At 42.9% G+C, this 23,587-nt stretch overlaps 2 protein-coding genes across 2 annotated transcripts in view; both read right to left on the reverse strand.

Annotated features, from left to right (window-relative positions):
* wbp11 (WW domain binding protein 11) overlaps window positions 1-23,587 on the reverse strand; it is a 317,048-nt gene that overhangs the window by 37,516 nt on the left and 255,945 nt on the right. The gene's annotated exons all lie outside the window — the stretch shown is intronic.
* Window positions 1,662-16,188, reverse strand: LOC310869313 (uncharacterized protein). The gene is made up of 5 exons (XM_083779975.1): window positions 16,097-16,188; window positions 10,475-10,582; window positions 5,534-5,839; window positions 3,727-4,023; window positions 1,662-3,484 (listed from the first exon to the last, which is right to left on the reverse strand). The coding sequence occupies exons 2-5, from the start codon at window positions 10,554-10,556 to the stop codon at window positions 1,758-1,760; spliced, it is 2,412 nt and encodes an 803-aa protein (XP_083636101.1). The 5' UTR covers window positions 10,557-10,582; window positions 16,097-16,188; the 3' UTR covers window positions 1,662-1,757.

The following is a 23,587-nucleotide window of genomic DNA, read 5'->3' on the forward strand; positions in this document are numbered from 1 at the left end:
CTGCAATTATGATAATAGGAGATTTCAATGAAGACCATAATACTGAGATAGAAAGAAGTATAAAGACCTACATGTCAAAATTAGGCTTTAAACAATTAAATACAAATCCAACTACAGATTACGGAAGTATTTTAGATCATGTATATTTTAACAAATGTGAAAGTATTATTAAATAAATTGAAGTTAGAGACACATATTACTCTGATCATGATTTAGTATTAATATCACTATAGTCCAACAATAATTGACAATTTACAATAAATAATACTTTGTTAATACAATAATTATACTGTATAATATATTTTAATTGTTTATATACTTTTTTTTTCTAGGTGTTTACATGCATAAAGTAGATAGGTAGTAAATAGTTACACCTAATAATTAGACATTTTGGCCCAGGCCGTAGCGTAACGGTCTGGGCACCGGACTGGTAATCCAGTCGCAGTGTGCCGCGGGTTCGACTCCCGGACCCGACACGGCCTTTACTGCATGTCATCCCCCCATCTCTCTCCCGTTTCCTGTCAGCCTACTGTCTGTCCCTTCAAAAATCAATAAAAGGCGTAAGCCGCAAAAAAAATATCTTAAAAAAATAATAATAATAATTAGACATTTCAAATGTTCCTTCACAGAGATATTGAGATTCCACCGTTTACAGAAAAATTATACTGTATAACATATTTTAATTCAGTTTATATACCTTTTTTTCAACACATATAAATGATTTATTTGTCTCTGAAAAACTAAAAAGGGATCCAGAATATATCTACAACGATAAAACAGTATTTCTTATATAGATAGAAACTTGAATCATACTTAATAATACTAGATGTTTATATGTATAAAGTAGGTAGCAAATAGTTACATCTAAACATTAATCATTTCAAACGTTCCTTCACAGAGATACTGAGATTTGACAGTTTACAGCGGTCGAAAGGACTTGCGCGCTCTGCTTGCGCACTAGTTGGCCATTTATGGCCTACTAGTGTGCAACAAGCAAGTATGCACTCGACAGAGTGCAGTTCTAGTTTCCATTGTGATAAGCCCAGGGCTTATTTCCATTGTGATAAGCCCAGGGCTTATTTCCATTGTGATAAGCCCAGGGCTTATTTCCATTGTGATAAGCCCAGGGCTTATTTCCATTGAGGTACTGTGTTAAATTAATCGTGATATTGAAAGACAAACAATAATCAAAACATCACATACCGGTATATGAATATAGTAAAAAAAAGAAAGAAAGATATGTACAGTAAATCGATGTGGGGGAATGGACATTATGGTCTCGTGGGCACCGCTGTATATCTGGCTTTCCTCCGAGGTGGAAAGTCTGGTGACGCGAGGTTACTCAGTTTGTCGGCTAGGTGGGGCTGCACTACAAACACTCTCTCACTCTACCTCAGGGACCGGTGCTCAGGTGCTAAGCCATTCACACCACATTTCTAGTCAATAGTGAATCGATATGGACAGTGTCTCTCTCTTAAACTCATCTGCAAATACTGGAGGCACTTGGCGTCTGCTATTTTTGAAAAATCGTAAAAATGTGCCTCAAATTTGGAATATATTTTTTCAGAATGAACGTTTTTAACTCAAATCTTTGCTTCTGGAGAGGTCCCTGGAACAACATATTTTCAGATGGGGGTCTCGGAGGCCAATTACAGATAGTTTTTGGGGTCTTTGACATGAAGTATTGAGTGATATAGGCCTAGAAACATAGAAAACTGTCAGGATTTAGAAGACACCTTTTTTCAGGCCTGAATGGGTTAAATAATAGTGTCTCCTGTGGGGACACACTGGTGATTTCGCAGGTCAGATGACCAAAAGAAACTTTTGTTACAATGTTTACAGCGAAAAGTTTGTCTTCCCGTGTGGATATGCTGGTGTGCACTCAGGGAACCCGCCGAAAGGAAACGCTTTTCACAAAGTTTACAGGGGAAAGGTCTTTCTCCAGTGTGGATACGCTGGTGTGCGCTCAGGGAACTCGACGAACGGAAACTCTTGTCACAATGTTCACAGTGGAAAGATTCTTCTACAGTGTGGACATACTGGTGTTTCTTCAGGTAATCTGACGAACAGAATTTCTTGTCACAAAGTGTACAGTGGAAACGTTTTTCTCCAGCGTGGACACTCTGGTGTGTCTTCAGGGAATCTGTCGTACAGAACTTCTCATCACAAAGTTTACAGTGGAAAGGTTTTTCTCCAGTGTGGACACGCTGGTGTGTCTTCAGGGAATCTGATGAACAGAAATACTTGTCACAGTGTTCACAGTGGCTCGGGCTGTAGAACTGCGGTACCATGACGGGTTGGGCCGGGCCCGGGCTTAACTCCACGGGTGGGGCCAATATTTTGGGCTTGTACCGGCCGCTGGTGTCTCCAGTGTGGACACGTTGGTGTCTCCGCAGGTCAGATGACCACATGAAACTTTTGTTACAAAGTCCACAGGGAAAAGTTTGATTTCCGGTGTGGATATAATTGTGTTGCCTCAGGGAATCTGCTGAAGTGAAACTCTTGTCACAAAGTTTACAGGGGAAAGGTTTTTCTGCAGTGTGGACATGCTGGTGTTTATTCAGAGAACCTAATTTACTGAAAGTCTTGTTACAATGTTCACATTGGAAAGAAATCCCAGTGTGAATACGCTCATGTCTCTTCAGGTCAGATGACCTTATGAAACTTTTGTCACAATGTTTACAGTGAATAGGCTTTTCTCCAGTGTGGAGACGCTGGTGTGTCTTCAGGGAATTTGACGAACAGAAATTCTTGCCACAAAGTTTACAGTGGAAAGGTTTTTCTCCAGTGTGGACAAGCTGGTGTTTATTTAGGGTACCTGAATCAATGAAACTCTTGTCACAATGTTTACATTGGAAAGGTTTTTCTCCAGTGTGGACACGTTGGTGTGACTTCAGGTTTGATTTAGTGAAACTCTTGTTGCAGTGTATACATTGGAATTTTCTTTCTTCAGTGTGGCCACGCTGGTGTCTCTTCCGGTGAGATGAACTACTGAAACTCTTGTTACAATGTTTACATTGGAAAGGTTTTTCTCCAGTGTGGACACGTTCGTGTGACTTCAGGTGAGATGCATTACGGAAACTCTTGTCACAATGTTTACATTGGAAAGGTTTTTCTCCAGTGTGGACACGCAGGTGTTTCTTCAGGTTAGATTTACTGAAACTCTTGTCACAGTGTTTACAGATGTGTGTTTTATTACCTGTGATAGTCAGCTGATGTGTCTGTACTGATGTGTCTGTACTGATGTGTCTGTACTGATGTGTCTGTACTTCTCCTAGTTCAGTTAAAGGCTCATCAGTGTCTCCTTCTTTCTGACTGGAGATTTGCTGACAGGCTTCTGAGGTAATCTGTCCATTCCATTGCATTTGGAAGTAGAGGTCCTTGTGTCTCCTCCAGATGTGTTTATGGAGGAGGACCTGAGATGTGAAGGAGTTTGAACACTCAGAACAGGATAACTGAGTGTGGGAGGACTGGGGCCTCGCTCCTGAGAGAGAGAGAGAGAGAGAGAGAGAGAGAGAGAGAGAGAGAGAGAGAGACAGGCAGACAGAGAGAGAGACACAGACAGGGTGAGAGGGGGAGCGAAGGCAGGTTACAAATGGTGCGTACAGACAACTCGAAAAGCTTCCATCATCAAACAAGTCCTGTGTTATTTTTGTTATTATTCATCATCAATTTTTTTGTCGTTATGCCAACTGCCAGTGATCCCAGTGTTTAACAATGACTGACCTCCACTGGTTTCCTCCCAATCATCACCGTCTTCAGTGTCAGATTCAAGCTCGACATCGACTTCAACTTCAGAGCAGTGTGAAGAGATGTCTTCGTCATCTTCACTTGTCACTGCTAGTAATGTCAATGTTGACCCGTCAGGCTCCTCTTGTCTTTGAAGTATTTCCTCCTGTTCCTCTTTACGCTCCTCCTGTTTATCTTTAATGTGTGGAGGCTCTGGTTCCTCCTGGAGCAGACTGGGGCTCCTCTCCTGTTCAGGAGAAACCTCCTCTTTACACACAACCATGTGCAGGATGTCTAGGAGTACAAAAAGTAACACGAGTCAACACTGGATTCCATTCTTTTTACTAAATTAGCTATTACTTACCAAGATAAGATTGACTAAACAGTTACTAACTACAGGTTTTTACAATTCTGAAAGTTTTACCAAGCAAAATACAAAAAGTTACTTTACCCCCAAAATGAATAATGGTCTTACAGCAAATATTTGAATCATGACATTCTGAAACAACTTCAAATGATCAACAGACCTCACAGACGTTATGAAACAGAAACAAAAACACTTCTGACAATGAAAGCTTGAAATGTGGGTGGTAGATGAAAATCGATGTAAAAAAAGTAATTGCTTGGCTCTGTACGTCTGGAAATGGGTCTGTTCTCCAGAGCCTGCTCTCACTCCAACCTCTCCGTTACCCCCTTACTTAGGTCTGACCACCACTTCATAACCGTCTCCCTCTCTCCACCCTCCCACCTAAACATACTCATCCTCCGACCGTCTCCACCCGACGCAATCTCGTCCTCCATTCTCTCCTCTCTACCCTCCATGGAGTCCTTCCCCTCTCTCTCTCTCACCTGACACTGCAACCTCATCCTCCCTCTCCACTATCTCATCTGCATTCGACCATCACTGCCCTCTCTCATCCAGGCCAGCTCATGTCATCCCCTCCATCATCAACACCTCAGTAACCTCAGGCTGGGTCCCACCTGCCTTCAAGTCAGTCAGAGTAACGCCACTCCTCAAGAAACCCACTCTTGACCCCTCAGATATCAAGAACTACAGACCGGTATCACTCCTTTGCTTTCTTTCCAAAACCCTTGAACGAGTCTCTAACCAGCTCTCTATCCATCGCTCACAGAACAACCTGCTGGATCCCAACCAGTCAGGATAAAAAAAGGCCCACTCCACGGAAACTGCACTCCTCGCAGTCACAGAAGCACTGCGAGGAGTGCAGTTTCCTCGCTGCCCAGGCTGCTTCCCACTCTGCAGTCCTGATTCTTCTGGACCTATCAGCAGCATTTGACACAGTGAACCACCAGCTGCTCCTAGACACCCTAGCTGATCTAGGCATCGGCGGGACAGCACTAAAGTGGTTCTCCTCCTACCTAACCGACCGGACCTAACAGGTTTCTTAGAAAGGTTTGCTATCATACACCCGAACACTCATAACTGGGGTCCCACAGGGATCTGTACTTGGCCACCTCCTTTTCTCCCTGTACACTAAATCCCATGGCTCTATTATCTCTGCTCACAATCTATCTTATCACTGCTATGCCGATGACACCCAACTGTTTCTGTGTCCCTACATCCATACTGTAAAGAAAATCACATGGTGAAGTCCAGTTCTCTTTCGCAAATACAATGTGCTTTTGGATATGGTAAGAAGAAAAAAACATGACATAGAATAACTTTCAAAATTAAATTTAAGAGATATTCCAATGATGTATAACAATATATTTTGACATTGTATAGTGAAAATAAGACGAAGTAAAAATATTAAAGAAATAAGGAAGAGCACATGAAACTTACTGAGGTGTGGGTGGTCTTCAGCTTCCTGTTTAATAGAGATGTCCTCAGGTTCGCGTTTAATAGAGATGTCTTTAGGTTCCCGTTTAATAGAGATGTCTTTAGGTTCCCGTTTAATAGAGATGTCTTTAGGTTCCCGTTTAATAGAGATGTCTTCAGGTTCCCGTTTAATAGAGATGTCCTCAGGTTCCCGTTTAATAGAAACAAGTCTGCCCGAGTCTGGAGAATTAATCTTCATCGGCAGTCTGGACTCCACACACTCATCTGGAGAGTTCATCTTCACCTGCAGTCTGGACTCCACACACTCATCTGGAGAGTTCATCTTCACCTGCAGTCTGGACTCCACACACTCATCTGGAGAGTTCATCTTCACCTGCAGTCTGGACTCCACACACTTGCCTGAAATTAAGCAATTGAATAAGGCCTTTAATAACACTGCCACATAAAATGTGTGAAATAATGTATTTCCTGTCCTTGTATTGAGTATTGAAAGAAATGAAACAGAATGGGGAATAAATTGGTTGAAATTATGGTTGAATATTTAACACAGAAACGTAGTGTACGGAGAATATAATATATTGTGTAGTTGAACCATGGTCATACATTTTCTGTTGATAAAATGACAAAGTTTGGTCATTTGGGGAGCTGTGGGGAAATGTATGTGAGCAATAGTTCCAGGAATAGTTCCAAATCCAGGAAGTGAACTGCCAGGAAGCTATAAAGGAACAGGAAGTGAGGCACCGAGCCTGGGTTCCATTTTGGGCAGTTAGAAGAGTGTTTGATGTGGTTGTTACTCATTTGTCAAACACACTCTTTTCAAGCCAATACTAAGCTAAATCAGAACTGAACTCTAACCAATACGCAGTTTGACCGAAGAACTTTGGGTGTGGGAAGAAGTAAAGTTTGGTCAGACATTTCTGAAGCTTTGAAATCTAAGCGAACAATTCAGTGTTTGTGCACAAAGGAACCAGCTGAGGACTCCTGACTTAAAGGTCGGGTGAGGAGGATATACGTTTTCTTTTTTCCAGTTAGCAATGCATTGCCTTGCCTTTTTGTTTTATAACTTTAAGGACTACTTTACTTTAACAAAAGAGAGGATCTAAAACGCTCGGTTTACTTTGATTACTTTTTGGGGATCATTATGGGATATTTTGACTCTGAGAACATTTTCAGTTACATTTTGAAGAGACTTTGATTGTTCAGTTGTATTATTTTTGTTTGATCTACTTTAAACAAGATAAAGACATTGCAATTTAAGTTGAGAAATAGTTTGTTTTCCTTTTGCTCTGCAATACAGTTCATTTCCAGTATAAAGATTTCCAGTCCGTTGAGGCGGGAGGTCTTGGATTTTGCAGGGAAGGGCAAAGTCTTTGCCCTGACCTCCCCGGCCCTGGGCGGGCCCGATCAGGAACAACTCATCGGCCGTAGGTCGGATTGACCTGGTTCAACTCATCGGCCGTAGGTCGCATTGACCTGGTTCAACTCATCGGCCGTAGGTCGCATTGACCTGGTTCAACTCATCGGCCGTAGGTCGGATTGACCTGGTTCCGGCCTTCATATCTTAACGAGATGTAACTTAACGAGCGGGGCCGGGACGCCATCCTCCCTGGAGATGCGGCCGGGTTAGCCCATTCTGAACGGGCACCCCTTTTGGTATTAGCATCATGTTATGATTTAGCTATTTAAAAATAGCAGATCTACAAGCTCATAGCGTGCCACCGAGTGGCACGATATGAGCTTGTAGGTCTGCTATTTTTGAAAAATCGAAGAGCGACTGACATTTTTAGAATCTGATCTCAGGTCAGAATGGGTTCATCAGACCAGTGTGTGTCCAGTGGAAACCTCGTATGAATCTGATCTCAGGTCAGAATGGGCCCCTCCACCGATACAGGGGCCGTCCGTAATAGGCCCCTCCACCGATACAGGGGCCGTCCGTAATAGGCCCCTCCACCGATACAGGGGCCGTCCGTAATAGGCCCCTCCACCGATACAGGGGCCGTCCGTAATAGGCCCCTCCACGCACAGCTTGACGCTAGGAGCGCGGAGCGGGAACTGAGGAGACCAGTGTCGACTTGTGGTATCACTAGTAGACATTGACGGCCCCAACAGGTTGTCGGGGCACGTCCTATGTAAGATAGGCCCTTGTGTCAAACCACTTGTTACTGTAGGACAGTTGGTGCTCGAGTCTGGGGTGAATCTACGGCTGGGAGGCAGGGCTTGTCGTGCAAGTTCTATCAGGCTCCGTCTGGCTTGGTAATAATAATAATAATAAAGCTTTATTTGTATAGCACCTTTCATGACATGAAATGCAGCTCAAAGTGCTTTACAGAACAATGGAGAATAAAAGAAAAGCAAGGCAACGACATTAAAAAACAAGCAGTAATGCAATACAGTGAGGACATGAATAACAAAAAAAATAAAAAATAAAAGATCAATTAAAAGCAATGTTGTAGAAGTGGGTCTTGAAAGCTTTAAAAATGTCTACAGAGGCTGCCTGACGAAGGTATTTTTTTGTTGCCATTTTTTTAGGCAAAGCGAGCAGGCCAGCAGTGGAAGACCTTAGGGGGGCGGTTTGGGACATATTTAGGCAGGCAGTCATGTAGGTAGGAAGGTGCGAGACCATTGAGAGCTTTATAGACAAGTAAAATAATTTTAAAATCAATCCTAAAAACAACCGGAAGCCAGTGCAGTGAAGCCAAAACTGGAGTAATATGTTCTCTCGTGTTCTGTTATGGTAGGATAACAGCCTAGCACAACCCCTCCCCCCCCCCCCCCCCCATTTCTTTGGGACCCAGTGACACTGGCTCAAGGCTGTGTTCATGATGCCGGGGGAATTCAACCAGACTATTCTCCTGGCTGGGGGATGAGCCACGTCACCCCAGTGAAACACTCCGCTTCGTCCCAAATAGGTGGGAGTGAGCTGGGTGCCCAAACACAGAGGTGACTCCTAGTCAACCACGTGAGTTAGATTGGGTCGATATATCTAGTGGGACTCCAGTTGTTATTTTATTTACTTTTATTCACATACGTTTTAGGATCCATTTTAGGATTTTATTGTTTGTCTTGGATCAGCGCAAGTTTGTTTCTGATCTTCTATTCTATTCTGTTCCATCTAGATCACTGAGGTCAGCTAATAAAATTCCTCAAATGACGTCACATTGTAGGCTCTACAGAGCCGAACCGACTTTTATTCGGCTCTAAAATAGGAGTATGAATCGGCCCTTAGGCAAGGTGTGAGAGAAGAGAAGAGGCAGGGCTCTAAATTAACTTTTTTACTTAGAGCCCTTGGCTACTTGGCTTGTGCTACCAATTTCAAAATGAAGGAGCACCAGAAAGAAATTAGGAGCACCCACCAAAATCTAAGGATCACCAATATGTAATCGATTTTTTACATTCATAAAAACAATAATATAACGTGTGGTTTATAAATAACATGAAATGCAAAGTATAAAAATGCATGCCAGAATTTAAAATGTAGCCATAGTGTCCAGATTTCTGTCCCTCATCCATCCATCTCTTCAAAGAGACAGAGGCATCAAACATCTCCAGATGAGGACCCTCTAGTCTACACTGATTCCGGCCAGTCACATCACCTGTTTTCTTATTCTTTGTTTTTCACCTTCATAGCCTATTTAGATCATACAATTAGAATTTCTAATATAAAATAATTTCGATGTAAAACATTATATTTATAGCAATGCCTACTCACTTCTAATCAGTGGTGGAAAGATTACTCTAATGTTTTACTTAAGTAAAAGTATCAATACTGCTGCTATGTAGAAACACTTACAAGTCTGCTACTCTCTCTCCCTCCCTCTCTCATTCCCTCTCTCTTGCATGCGTGTGCGGCCACACACACACACACACACACACACACACACACACACACGGTCCGCCTCCGGAGCTAGAGGCTCCGGTCTTTTCTGAATCTGAACGCTTGAAATAATGTACTTTCTGACACATGGTGATGTTGAGGCGCTCTGGAATGTGAGCGATGCAGCGCTCAACGTTGTCCCGTACCGTTGTGTCAAAGAGTAGTTAACTACACACTCCACACGTTGGTTTGTTAGCATCGAGTGCTAGTGCAGCTAGCAGACAGGAGCAGTGGATGTCAGAGAGCGGCTCAGAGCGCCCGTTTTTCTACAATCGATCGTTGTAGCCAGGCACACCACAGTAATTATTTGTAGTGGCACTGGTGCTCCCAAATATATTTTTAGGTCGCAAAGATTAAAATTCAGCCGCATTTGCGACCAAAATGGTCGCTATTTCGAGCCCTGAGAGGCACCGAGCCTTTTCAGTCATTGCTCCTAAACTGTGTCAGGCTGGCTCCAACACTACCCGATTTCAAAACACATCTTTAAACTGTCTTTTATTCCTTGACTTTTAAACCGTGATTAATGTTGTATTACTGACTGTTTAATTGTATTGTATTATGTTTTATTATTGCTTTGCCTTATTGTACAGCACTTTGGTCAACTTTGTTGTTTTAAATGTGCTTTATAAATAAAGCTGGATTGGATACTCTTTCTTGATCACCTTTGTTGCCATGCTTTCAACTGTCAGTTTCTTGTCAAGAATACAGACCTCATATGTAATATTTGTAATAATGTAATTATTGCGAACGCAGTGATTGCGAACGCACTGAGCACTAACTATGAGACCCTGCAGATCATGTGTGTGTGTGTGTGTGTGTGTGTGTGTGTGTGTCTGTGTGTCTGTCCCGCTGTGACACCACCCGCCCGCCACCAGAGGGCACAGCTGTAGCACACACACACACACACACACACACACACACACACACAGCTGCGTTCGCTTCCCGCGTTTGCGCGTCTTACTTGTTTGCTGGAGATTACCATGTATGTCATCAACTCTGACCTTGAAATAATTTACATTGATCTTACTGAGGGAATGTTTGGTTCTGAAAAAGAATAGATTCTGTTTTACCAATGAGGAGTGAATGTTTGTTATCGGTAAGCCAAGTACGGATCTTGGTGAATTCGGAACTGGGAGCCTCCTCCGACTGCATTTTGTCCTCGCCCAGGATCAGGAGTGCTGAGAGAGAGAGAGAGAGAGAGAGAGAGAGAGAGAGAGAGAGAGAGAGAGAGAGAGAGAGAGAGAGAGAGAGAGAGAAGAGAGCCAGGTTAAAATTTGTGATACAAGTAACTTGAAAGGCTCTTTGTGTTCATGAACTAATTCTTAGTTGATAGTGCTGAGGTTTCTTTCACATTGCATTTGTGCTTTTGGATATGGTAATAAGAAAACAAAAAGGTTTACACATTGGGATATTATCAGTGTCATGATATATTTTGCTGTTGTTATTGTATAGTGAAAATAAGACATTGTGGAACAGAAAATGTGTGTGAAATGTGTGTTTTGCTCCCTAAAAGCTCAGTGAGACTGAGATGTTTAGTTCAGATCTAGCCAAGATGGAAAGAGAGCCACACTTTGGTCAACAAGAAAACTACAACCAATTAATCTATTTGGAAACACTTTGGTTTCAAGGAGTCTGGTGAAGAACAACAAAGGGCTGTGGCTATGGGGTAGAGTGGCCGCGATGGGAACCGCAAGGTTGCCAGTTCGAACCCGGTCTCCCCCAGAGTTAGTGTCGAAGTTAAATGTCCTTGTGCAAGACACTGAAGCCCAAATTGCTCCCGATGTGCACATCGGGAGCAATTGATGCCTTAATTGCATGGTTTCCTCCGGCATCGGTGTGTGAATGTAATGCACAATCTATGTAAAGCGCCTTGGATAAAGGCGCTATAGAGCACCGACGTCTGACGTCAATATCGGTAGAGGGTGCAGATCCGCGGGTTCATGTACTTTTTATTTGCATTGTAATCCCCATAGGGGGATTTTAGATCACCTCATAGAAGAACTGTGTTTGAAAAATAAACAAATCATCCCGGCCGCTTCGCTCATATGGATATGAAGAATCAACTGACTAAGAGAAAACAGACTGTATCATACATGAGTGACTGACTGTCACAAACGATACAGAAACACTGACAATAAGGCAGAGACAGCTTGTTTATTTTTGGACCACAATATATGAAACGATTTATTCTCCAAAGAGAAATTAATTGATTTCTCGCTCAAATGTTTTCAAAAACATTTTTGATGTTTGATGTAAATCAAGTGGGGCGCAGAAGGTGCTCCGAGTGTTTGATCAGGCATCGGTCTGTTATAGAGCGGTGCGGTCATTATCCAGAAATAACAGACTGCTGAATTCAGTTATTGACCAATCAGAATTACTTCCACAAGGGTTTTATGGGTACCAAACCCATTGGGGGGAGGGGGGGGGGGGGGTCATGGGGGACACTACAAGAATATAGTACACTTAGGGCTCTATTTTCATCCATGCTAAACGCCTTAGCCTATCCCTAAACTACCTTTTACTATTTTGATGTACAAGCTCACGTGTCGATGGATGAAAATAGAGCCCTTCAGTACAAATCTATTAATCTCAGTATTAATACAAAATACATTGAAAATGTATTTTGATACAAAATACAAATACTGGGTCAAAAAATTTATCTAAATACAAAATACATCTCATTTCTTCCATCCCAGCGAAATACAAATTACAAAATACAAAAAAGTATTTCAAATACATGTATTTCAAATACTGCCCATCTCTGACGGACACTCACATTGCCTCGCAATGTGAGTGTCCGTCTGCCCAAGAATCGGATCGGATAACGGATTGGGTATGTGTTGGCATTGTGACAGAAAAGAAATTGACATTTGCGAGGACAGCTACGCATTCTGTCGCCGTTAGAACATCTGCGCCGAAGACGCCGTTTCCACGGCGACGGAAGACGTCATTTCATTTTGATCTGATTTCATCCAAATCGGATACACCGGAAAGTAGCGAATACAAGAAGACTCACCCCGTTTCTGTTTTCCTCCCAGAATTTTCCCCAGTGAGGGGTGGGAGAGGCTGGACAGCAGACGGCTGGACTTTGAATTTCTCTAACTATAAACTTTCATGACATTATACAAATATAATTTATGAAAAGCTACTACAGTGAAGTCTTTTCACAGAAGTTGTTGTAGGATATGTGGGGATTATCTGACGAGGAGGGGGCAAAACCTTACATATACTAAATAATACTAAATTGTTTATAGGGTCAATATAAGTAATATAATATAGCCTTTCCACAGGAGTATCTTTATATATTTTTCCAAAAACAATACAAACAGCCAATATCATATTACAAAGTTATCCTCCTCACTGGGGAAAATTCCGGGAGGAAAAACGGGCACGCACCGGGGTGAGTCTTCTTGTTACCAAACTACCTACTGTCTGCTACACACATACACACACGGAGTGCAAAACATACTCTCTCCCCATGCCTTCGGCATGGTGGAGACAATAAAACATACTCTCTCCCCATGCCTTCGGCCTGGTGGAGACAATAAAACATACTCTCTCCCCATGCCTTCGGCCTGGTGGAGACAATAAAACATACTCTCTCCCCATGCCTTCGGCCTGGTGGAGACAATAAAACATACTCTCTCCCCATGCCTTCGGCCTGGTGGAGACAATAAAACATACTCTCTACCCATGCCTTCAGAGTGGAGACAATAAAACATACTCTCTCCCCATGCCTTCATAGTGGAGACAATAAAACATACTCTCTCCCCATGCCTTCGGCCTGGTGGAGACAATAAAACATACTCTCTCCCCATGCCTTCATGGTGGAGACAATAAAACATACTCTCTCCCCATGCCTTCAGCCTGGTGGAGACAACTAAACATACTCTCTCCCCATGCCTTCAGCCTGGTGGAGACAACTAAACATACTCTCTCCCCATGCCTTCGGCCTGGTGGAGACAACTAAACATACTCTCTCCCCATGCCTTCGGCCTGGTGGAGACAATAAAACATACTCTCTCCCCATGCCTTCATGGTGGAGACAACTAAACATACTCTCTCCCCATGCCTTCAGCCTGGTGGAGACAATAAAACAAACTCTCTCCCCATGCCTTCAGCCTGGTGGAGACAATAAAACATACTCTCTCCCCATGCCTTCGGCCTGGTGGAGACAATAAAACATACTCTCTCCCCGTGCCTTCGGCCTGGTGGAGACAATAAAACATACTCTCTCCCCATGCCTTCGGCCTGGTGGAGACAACTAAACATACTCTCTCCCCATGCCTTCAGCCTGGTGGAGACAACTAAACATACTCTCTCCCCATGCCTTCGGCCTGGTGGAGACAACTAAACATACTCTCTCCCCATGCCTTCGGCCTGGTGGAGACAATAAAACATACTCTCTCCCCATGCCTTCATGGTGGAGACAATAAAACATACTCTCTCCCCATGCCTTCAGCCTGGTGGAGACAATAAAGCATACTCTCTCCCCATGCCTTCGGCCTGGTGGAGACAACTAAACATACTCTCTCCCCATGCCTTCGGCCTGGTGGAGACAACTAAACATACTCTCTCCCCATGCCTTCATGGTGGAGACAACTAAACATACTCTCTCCCCATGCCTTCATGGTGGAGACAACTAAACATACTCTCTCCCCATGCCTTCAGCCTGGTGGAGACAATAAAACATACTCTCTCCCCATGCCTTCAGCCTGGTGGAGACAATAAAATATACTCTCTCCCCATGCCTTCGGCCTGGTGGAGACAATAAAACATACTCTCTCCCCGTGCCTTCGGCCTGGTGGAGACAATAAAACATACTCTCTCCCCATGCCTTCGGCCTGGTGGAGACAACTAAACATACTCTCTCCCCATGCCTTCAGCCTGGTGGAGACAACTAAACATACTCTCTCCCCATGCCTTCGGCCTGGTGGAGACAACTAAACATACTCTCTCCCCATGCCTTCGGCCTGGTGGAGACAATAAAACATACTCTCTCCCCATGCCTTCATGGTGGAGACAATAAAACATACTCTCTCCCCATGCCTTCAGCCTGGTGGAGACAATAAAGCATACTCTCTCCCCATGCCTTCGGCCTGGTGGAGACAACTAAACATACTCTCTCCCCATGCCTTCAGCCTGGTGGAGACAATAAAACATACTCTCTCCCCATGCCTTCATGGTGGAGACAACTAAACATACTCTCTCCCCATGCCTTCAGCCTGGTGGAGACAGTAAAACATACTCTCTCCCCATGCCTTCAGCTTGGTGGAGACAATAAAACATACTCTCTCCCCTAGCCATGGTTCATGACTCTCGTATTCATACGAGTCATGAAGAAACTTGCATTTACAAGATTTCCGTATATATAAACATTCAGATTTAAAATATAAAGTACCCACAATTTGTCCCATGGGTGTTAGTTAGTTGCAGCTCCAGCGATTAGAATTTCTGCATCCCGCGTTGTTTAATAAAAAGCATTTTTATCCGAGGTGTTATTTTGCCATTGACTTTCAACTACGCGCCCCTATCGGTCGGGAGGAGGGTGGCACTCGGTGTGTTCGATATAGGTATGCTGACCGCCCTGCCAATACAGACTAATAGCCGAGTGCGCTCCCGGTGTGCAACTGTGGATTTCCCAAACGAACCCCGTTTGAAAAAAGTAGCCGGGGAGCTCGGACAAAAATGCTTTTTATTAAACAACGCGGGACACAGCAATTCTAATCGCTGGCGCTGCTACTAACTAACACCCGTGGGACACTTTGTGAGTACTTTATATTTGAAATCTGAATGTTTATATATACGGAAATCTTGTAAATGCAGCGAGCGCCAAAAACAGGGCAAAGTTTCTGCATGACTGTCATGATAATCATCATGGCAGTCATGTTCCAGGGCTACTCTCTCCCCATGCCTTCGGCTAGCCCCTTTCGGGACCCTACATAAAGCTTTTCTGAAATTTTGATGAGTTTTATGTTGGGTCCCTGGTCATGACTATATTTTCGTATGGGAATTCCGGAACGCGGACATTCATATTCTCTCTAAGACCGTATCTGCGGCGTCTGACGGCCTTTTTTTCTTTGAGTTATTCTGAATTCGTGAACTTTAAGTACCTATACATTCCGCTGCGAATATCTCCTGTGGCGCGGAAGCCGTTAAGTATTCTTTGTTTGACCGATTTGGTCGCTTTATTTCTTCTTGTTTGTTTACCGTTTATTGTACCGCCTCCCGGTGTGCGGTTGGCTTGTGCGGCTACGTCCCTGCCTCTGATCTGCTCTGTCATAGCTATAGCGCCACTAGCTAGCCAGATAGGCGGTACAATGAGGTGTCAATAAACAAGGAAGCAAGAGAAGAATCAAAGCGACCAAATCGGTCAAACAAAGATTACAAATACTTAACGGCTTCCGCGCCACAGGAGATATTCGCAGCGGCATGTATGGGTACTTATACTTCACATATTCAGAAACGCTCACACGAACAAATGTCGTCAAAGAGCGTAGACAGGCGCTAAACATGTTTATGTTTTATGAATGGCCGCGTACCAGGTGGCATGGTAGTGATGCAACAGGACCCGATGCACTGGGTCGAACAAATGTCAGAAACTTCAGTAGCATTGGGTTCTGCTTGGAGGGCTAGCCTTCGGCCTGGTGGAGACAATAAAGACAAGCGGAACGTGAATCAGTTCATCTTACCTGCTGTGTCTCAGTGGTTGAGTTGCTAACAAACGTCCTCCTGCTGCTTAACGACCACACTGTTGTTTTGAAACAACACGTTTAAGTTTTCTTTGTATGTTAAAGTGTCGACAGACGACAGTCAACTGGCGCCATGTTGTTTTAACAATTAAACTTCGTATTGTTCTTCCGTGGATTTTAGCGGCAGTTTGCATCCATTAATGTGTTACATGTTACTTCCAATAGTCTTTTAAAATAATTGAGCAAATATAGCCTACCTTCTGCCCACTTTCACCACATTCCAATAGTACTTATAGTAATATATCTGGTTCGTTCCTAGTCAGGGTTGTTTACTGACTCGAAGACAGTGTTGCCAACTCTCGTGAGAGAAATAAGCCAACTCAACTCCAAAAACAAGCCAAAAAAACCCCAATAATATGACCATACAGTGGCGTGCACAGATAGACACTAGGGGGTGCTAGAGCGGTGTGTGGACCATGCGGTGACATTGATCAAATCTTGATAAAAAAGCTTCTACTATATTATTTAGGCCCCCCACAATCTAAAGCTATGTTTCTATGTCAGTGGTTCTTCGATTAAAGAAAAATAGCAGACCTACAAGCTCGTAGCGCGGTGGCGCGCTATGAGCTTGTAGATCTGCTATTTTTCAATAGCTAAAGCACCAAAATGGGTTCCCGCCCCAAAATGCGCTGCACAAGGTGCCCCTTTTTTTCACTTGAGCACCTGCCCCTCTAAATGTCTGTGCATGCCACTGTGACCATATAATCCTAATAAAAATATTTGATGCATTTATCATTATAAATACTATGTAGGCTATGTCTATGATAATTATTGTTTTAGTAATTTATTATACTAATAATTAGCCTATAAAGAAAAGAAAATGATCGCTGGGGGGAAAAAAGAAGCCAAAAGTCGCGGGGAAAAAAGCAGACTTGGCAACCCTGTTCGTGCGCGCGGGGCGTATACATAGGGTTGTGCACAAGGATGCGCAACTAGCGCTAGAGCGTACGTACCATAAACGGTCAATAGGGGGAGCCATGGTATAGCGTAATAGTAATACTATGCAGCATTGGAATTGTATTATAGCAAATACATTACACCAATATTACCTTCATTCTTACTTAACCCCAGCTAATCCAACTCTTTCCATTCCCTCCTTTCTTAAGTTTCTTCGGTAGGCTATACTTCCTGCAGTAGCCTACTTGTACGTCTCTAAATGTTTTGATGAATTGAACAATTGGTGGACCCTCTTGTAAACAGTTGAGTTGTGCTTGAAATGTACTGTAATTCTGCAAACTGTTAATAAGTCAATTAATCAATCAATCAATAAGACAAGTTTTTGTTTTGTGCAGCGTGACTTTTTAATGTTTTCAAAAGTAATGTTGTTATGGGACTTAATGGGAGTGTCTCCTCTTCATATAGGGCGCGTTCGGAAATGCGCCCTGAACGCACTGGTGTGCTCTCTTGTCGTTCGTTTATTCAGTGCACTCAGTGCGTTGTCGTTCGAAAATCCAGTGCGCTGCGCACCGGGTGTGCCGAGTGCACGCACTGAGCAATATAGGGTTGGCCGGTGTGATTCGTGTGAATGCATCACAGCTGTGGTCGTTCGTAAATAAGGCACACTGAACGCACTCTGTGACGTCACCGCCCACCACACTCAACAAACTGACCACATTCCCGGTGCGCATTTCCGAACGCACCCATAGATTCTAGAATCTCTTTGCCCAGGGCAGTGTTCAGATATAAGACTTCCGGTGGACGATCTCTTCAAAATAAGAGTATCTTGAATCCATTGAAAAACTATTTTCACATTAAAACTATAAATTAATTTAAAAGATGCTCTGCAACACACATTATGTTTCTGTGTAAATAATAATAACAAAAAACATCGCATGGATGCACCTGGGACATATCTTCAGGGATGTATCCTAAGGTCATCACCTGGGACGTATCTTCAGGGATGTATCCTAAGGTCATCACCTGGGACGTATCTTCAGTGATGTATCCTAAGGTCATCACCTGGGACGTATCTTCAGGGATGTATCCTAAGGTCATCACCTGGGACGTATCCTCAGTGATAGAACAGGACCCACCAACGAAAGTTCAATGGATGGACATTATTGAGGAACTGTATGGTATGGAAAAACTAACATTCATACTTAGACTACAAGAGGATAAATTCTATAAAAAGTGGGATAAGTGGAATCTCTTCTCTCAGCCTATAGCGATATTGCAATAGGATTTCATTGAATTTTTTTTGTAATATGAAAAATGCAGCCCTTTTACTTTTTGTCTTTATCTTTTTTTTTCTTTCCGTATAGTCTTGTTTGTTGTTTTTCTTGTCTGTTCTTCCTTCAATAAAAATTAAGTGAAAAAATAAATAAATCACTGTTTCACTTTATTTATTTTACTCTTCAACAGCGTTTTTTCTTAACTGTCTAGACTGCTGGTAGTAACTGGTTATTACATGTTTCATGGTATCTTGTCATTGGCTCATTGATAGCCAAGCCTGTATTCAGTGGTGGAAAAAGTACAAAAATATTTTACTAAAGTAGAAGTACTGATTCTCTACTTGAAAATTACTTAAGTAAAAGTACAAAGTACCCATGAAGAAAGTTACTTAAGTAAAAGTATAAAAGTACCTCAAATTAAATGTACTTAAGTACAAAAAGTACCCGGTGTAAAATGTATTTAAGTATAAAAGTAAAAATTACAAAGTAAAAAGTGTTTTTTTTGGGGGGGAGAAAGTTGAAACCGAACTTTAACGACAATCCCGTTCGACAGACGTTTACATGCAATGCACGGTAAGACTAGGCCTACAGTGATTATTATTGCAATCATCAGATGCAGCGCGAGTCAGACACACACACACACACACACACACAAACACACACACACACGCACACACCCTCACACACACACACACACACACACACACACACACACACACACACACACACACACACACAGAGCGCGGCTCGCTGTTATGTATTCACCGAGAGAGAGAGAGAGAGAGAGAGAGAGAGAGACGGGCGCCTCACCGCACCGCACCACTAGCCTGGGTAAACCCACTCCCCCTGCTGGACAACATTTCATTCTGCCAGGAGGGGTGAGTCTGGCATAATCGCCTGTGTGGCTGTTTAGCCGTGGGGCGGGAGAGTATAGCGTTGACGGACAACCCCTTCAGCCAATCAGCGTATATCAAAACAAGAGGCGTCATCTAAACGCGTTCCGTTCCTACTTCCTAAACTAAACTTGATGAGTCTACTAAAGACCCAGAGATTGAAATAGAAAATTACTCAGTCATTAGAAATGACAGAAACAGGCATGGTGGTGGCGTGTGCATGTATATTCACCAAGATACTGAATACATTACTCGTACTGACTTGCAGCATGATGAAATTGAAACTGTGTGGGTTGAATAAATTTTCAAAAATGCTAAATCGGTATTAGTGGGCACCGTCTATAGACCCCCTGATCAGAATGAGTTCTATGATATACTTGAGGGGTGCTTAGCTGGGGAGGAATGTGTAGAGAAGATCCTGATTGGCGACTAAAATACGGATATGCGTCATAAGGAAGCTCCTGTGTTCAAGTCATTTAGTCGGTTTTGTGATCTGCATAGTATCAGTCAGCTAATTACCCAACCCACAAGAGTGTGTGATTCTTCTCAAACTGTCATTGATCTCATTCTGACCTCGGACAAATCCAGAATCTCAAAGAAAGGGGTTATTGTATGTGGGCTCAGTGATCATTTTATGATTTTCTGTACCCGCAAAATACAAAAACTAAAGTTTGACTGTCACAAAACAGTCATATCTAGGGACCTCAAAACCTACTCTAGTGAGGCCTTTAACCTTGAACTGGAGAATCTGGATTGGTCCGATGTGCTCAGGAGCTCACTAGTCGAAGAAGCATGGCTTGGCTTTAAAACCAAATTTACATCAGTACTAAACATCATGGCTCCTTTGAGAACCGTCAGGGTCAAAACCCGCTCGGAGCCATGGATGAATTCGGACATACTGACTGCAATGAAAGCCAGAGACAACAAATGCTCTGAACTTCTTAAATGCAAGTCCAAACTAGCCAAGTGCAAGCGCTTCGACAGTGATCTCCAAACCAAACTGTGCAACCTAAAAGCCCAGTGTAACAAGCTAAGAAACAGTGTAATTGCCATGACCAAATCAGCCAAATGTAATTTTATCAATGATAAAGCCGAGGAAATCAAAAACAATCCTCGGGAGCTATGGAAGTTACTAAACAATCAACTAGGCTGTGGTCGTAAACTAAAAACCAGGTTTACTAACATAAACATCAAATCGAATAACACCCTCATCACTGACAAACTCGATGTAGCCAACCACTTGAACATCTTCTTTACAAATATTGCAACAAAGCTGGTTAGCAAACTGCCCTCCCACTCTGGGCGTTTTGGTGTAGAGCACATCAAAGCCTTCTACAAAAACCTTGGTGTTTGTAAAGATGATTTTAAAATGACAATGGTAACAACCGAGGAGGTACTTAAAAAACTGAGTGCCCTCCAACCCCACAAGGCCACTGGCCATGACAATATTCCCTCCAAATTTCTCAGAGACTCAGCCTTTTCCATAGCTCCAGTCATCACCCACATAGTTAACCTCTCCATCAAACAGGGACAGGTCCCCCAAGATTTTAAACTGGCCAAAGTAACCCCCTTGTACAAAAAAGGGAGTAAATTAGAACCCGGCAACTACCGCCCTATTTCTATTCTAAGCTCCATCTCGAAAGTGATGGAAAAAATAGTCTATGAACAGGTTGAAAAGTATCTTGCCTCTAATAAATTGCTGTACGAGTTCCAATCTGGTTTCAGAACATCCCACTCCACTGACACATGCCTCCTCTATTTGAGCGATCACATCAAACACGAGGTGGATGCTGGAAAATACTGCGGCATGGTCATGCTGGACCTCCAAAAGGCTTTTGACACCGTGAACCACTCCATACTGGTTAACAAGCTTAAAGCTATTGGTTTTGATAGCACATCAGTGAGCTGGATGCAATCCTACCTGGAGGGGAGAGAACAGATGGTGGAGGTGAACGGAACACTGTCCCCTCCACTCCCAGTGAGCTGTGGCGTCCCACAAGGAAGCATACTAGGGCCTTTACTGTTCCTAATTTATGTTAACGACATGACTTCAGCTTGTGACTGCAACTTGTTCCTGTTCGCAGATGACTCAGCACTGCTGGTCTCGGACAGGAACAAACTGCAGGTTGAAAAGACCCTCAGCTCTGAACTCGGTAGAATCTGCACCTGGCTCGCTGATAACAAACTATCCTTACACCTGGGAAAAACTGAATCCATCCTCTTCGGATCAAATAGTAAACTCAGCAAGGCAGATGGCTTCTTGGTTAGAGTGGGTGACAATATTATCACACGAAAAGATCAAATTACCTACCTAGGTTCCATCCTGGAGGCCAATCTTTCCGGTGATAAAATGGCCACCAACGTAATCAAAAAAGTCAATCAAAGAACAAGATTCCTTTACAGGATCTCCTCACTGGTCAGCAAAAACACCTTGAAGACCTTAACAGGAGCCCTCGTACAAGGTTTCTTTGACTATGCATCCACCTCTTGGTACCACAGCACCTCAAAGGCCCTTAAAACAAGGCTCCAGACCTCCCAAAACAAACTGGTCAGGCTCCTACTTGGCCTCACCCCCCGAACCCACCTCACCCCTGCCCACTTTGACAGGCTGGGATGGCTTAGGGTCGACGACAGAGTACAGCATCTTGCAATGGGTCTGGTCCACAAGATTCGATACACCACCAAGATACCCATGTACCTGTCTAAATACTTCCTTAATGTAAACGAAGTCCACACCCACAACACCAGAGGGAGTGCAACAAACCATGTACAACCCAGATTCGGCACAAACAAGGGACTAAATTCTTTTCGCTCCTATGCCACCAAAATGTGGAACGCCCTACAAACAGTCATTAAGACATGTGAATCCCTTGACTCCTTCAAAACCGCTCTCAAAGGGCACCTACGGATGGCTGCAATTCGAAACTGGCCTCTGTAAAATCTGAATCCCCCCCCACCCCCACCCCCCCTCACTGTATATTGTATATTTTCCCTTTTTTGCTTCCCATATGATGAATTCCTGTTCTGTACTTTAGCTACATAGAAATGTCTATTTGTATGTCTCTAAATGTTTGTATGTCTTTAAATGTTTTGATGAATTGAACAATGTGGACCCTGTTGTAAACAAGTGTAATGCTTAATTGGGTCGTCCACTCACAGTTGACAGTCTTTGTATTGAGTTTGTGCTTAAAATGTACTGTAAATTCTACAAACTGTTAATACATATTTCAATCAATCAAAAAATCCTCATTCCCATGTTTGTTGTTGTGAATGAGTCGAGGAGTTCACACGTCATCAACTGCTCAAATCGTTCCTGATTGGCCAACGTGCGCTGTCAATCACAGAGCCCTGAGCTCGGTCGCGGATTGGCTCGTACCAAAGCTGATACAATCTTAAGGACTTTGTATTACCATTTAGCCAGACTCACCCCTCCTGGCAGAATGAAATGTTGTCCAGCAGGGGGAGTGGGTTTACCCAGGCTACCGCACCACCATGCTTCTGTGTGAATGTGAACGAATGAGTGAGGCGATGACTTTATAAACTTTATGCGGAAAATGCGGAGATTGCGCATATTTGTAGCGAGTAACGAAAGGTGTCCAATTAATTTTTTTTACTTGTAAATGTAACAAAGTAAAAGTAAAAGTACAGAAAAATAAAAATAGAAAATAAAAGTACAAATTCTCAAAACAAAGGACAACTTTAGTTTTTTTCAACCAAGGTTCATGTTGCAGGTTGTTATTAGAGAAAGTAAAAGGTGAGTGTAATTTTTTTTTCATTTGCTGCTTTCTTTCGTTTTAGGGATTTTAGCTGTTTATGACAGGGGGGCGGGGGCATTCGAGCATGGGGCTAAATATGTATTTCTTTACAAAATGTCATAGCGATTCATTTTTTTTTATTATTTACTATAGTCTACTAGACCCCAATAAATTACATCTGGCCACAAAAGATCACAGGATCTACTGAATGTGTCAAACTGACATATTGAGCCTATGACACACAGTGTGGCTTCCCCCCATTAGGCTACCTTCACATTCAGTAGATCCTGTGATCTTTTGTGGCCAGATGTAATTAATTGCGGTCTAGTAGGACTATAGTAAATAATAAAAAAATAAATTGCTATAAAGTTTTGTAAAAGAATACATATTTAGCCCCATGCTCGAATGCCCCCGCCCCCCTGTCAAAAACGGCTAAAATCCCTAAAACTAAAGAAAGCAGCAAACGAAAATGTTTTAACACTCATCTTTTACTTTCTCTAATAACAACCTAAAACATGAACCTTGGTTGAAAAAAACTAAAGTTGTCCTTTAAGTACAGTAACGAAGTAATTGTACTTCGTTATTTTCCACCACTGCCTGTATTTAAGACAT

The sequence above is a fragment of the Protomyctophum parallelum genome, assembly GCF_964188405.1.
Source record: "Protomyctophum parallelum genome assembly, chromosome: 13".
Lineage (NCBI taxonomy): Eukaryota > Metazoa > Chordata > Actinopteri > Myctophiformes > Myctophidae > Protomyctophum > Protomyctophum parallelum.

Coding starts and splice junctions, on each gene's coding strand:
- LOC310869313 (XM_083779975.1), bottom strand. CDS start 10,556: ATGCAGTCGGAGGAGGCTCCCAGTTCCGAATTCACCAAGATCCGTACT. Junction 5,840..10,474: donor CAAACATTCACTCCTCATTG/GTAAAACAGAAT, acceptor TGAACTCTCCAG/ATGAGTGTGTGGAGTCCAGA. Junction 3,485..3,726: donor TTGGGAGGAAACCAGTGGAG/GTCAGTCATTGT, acceptor TCTCTCTCTCAG/GAGCGAGGCCCCAGTCCTCC.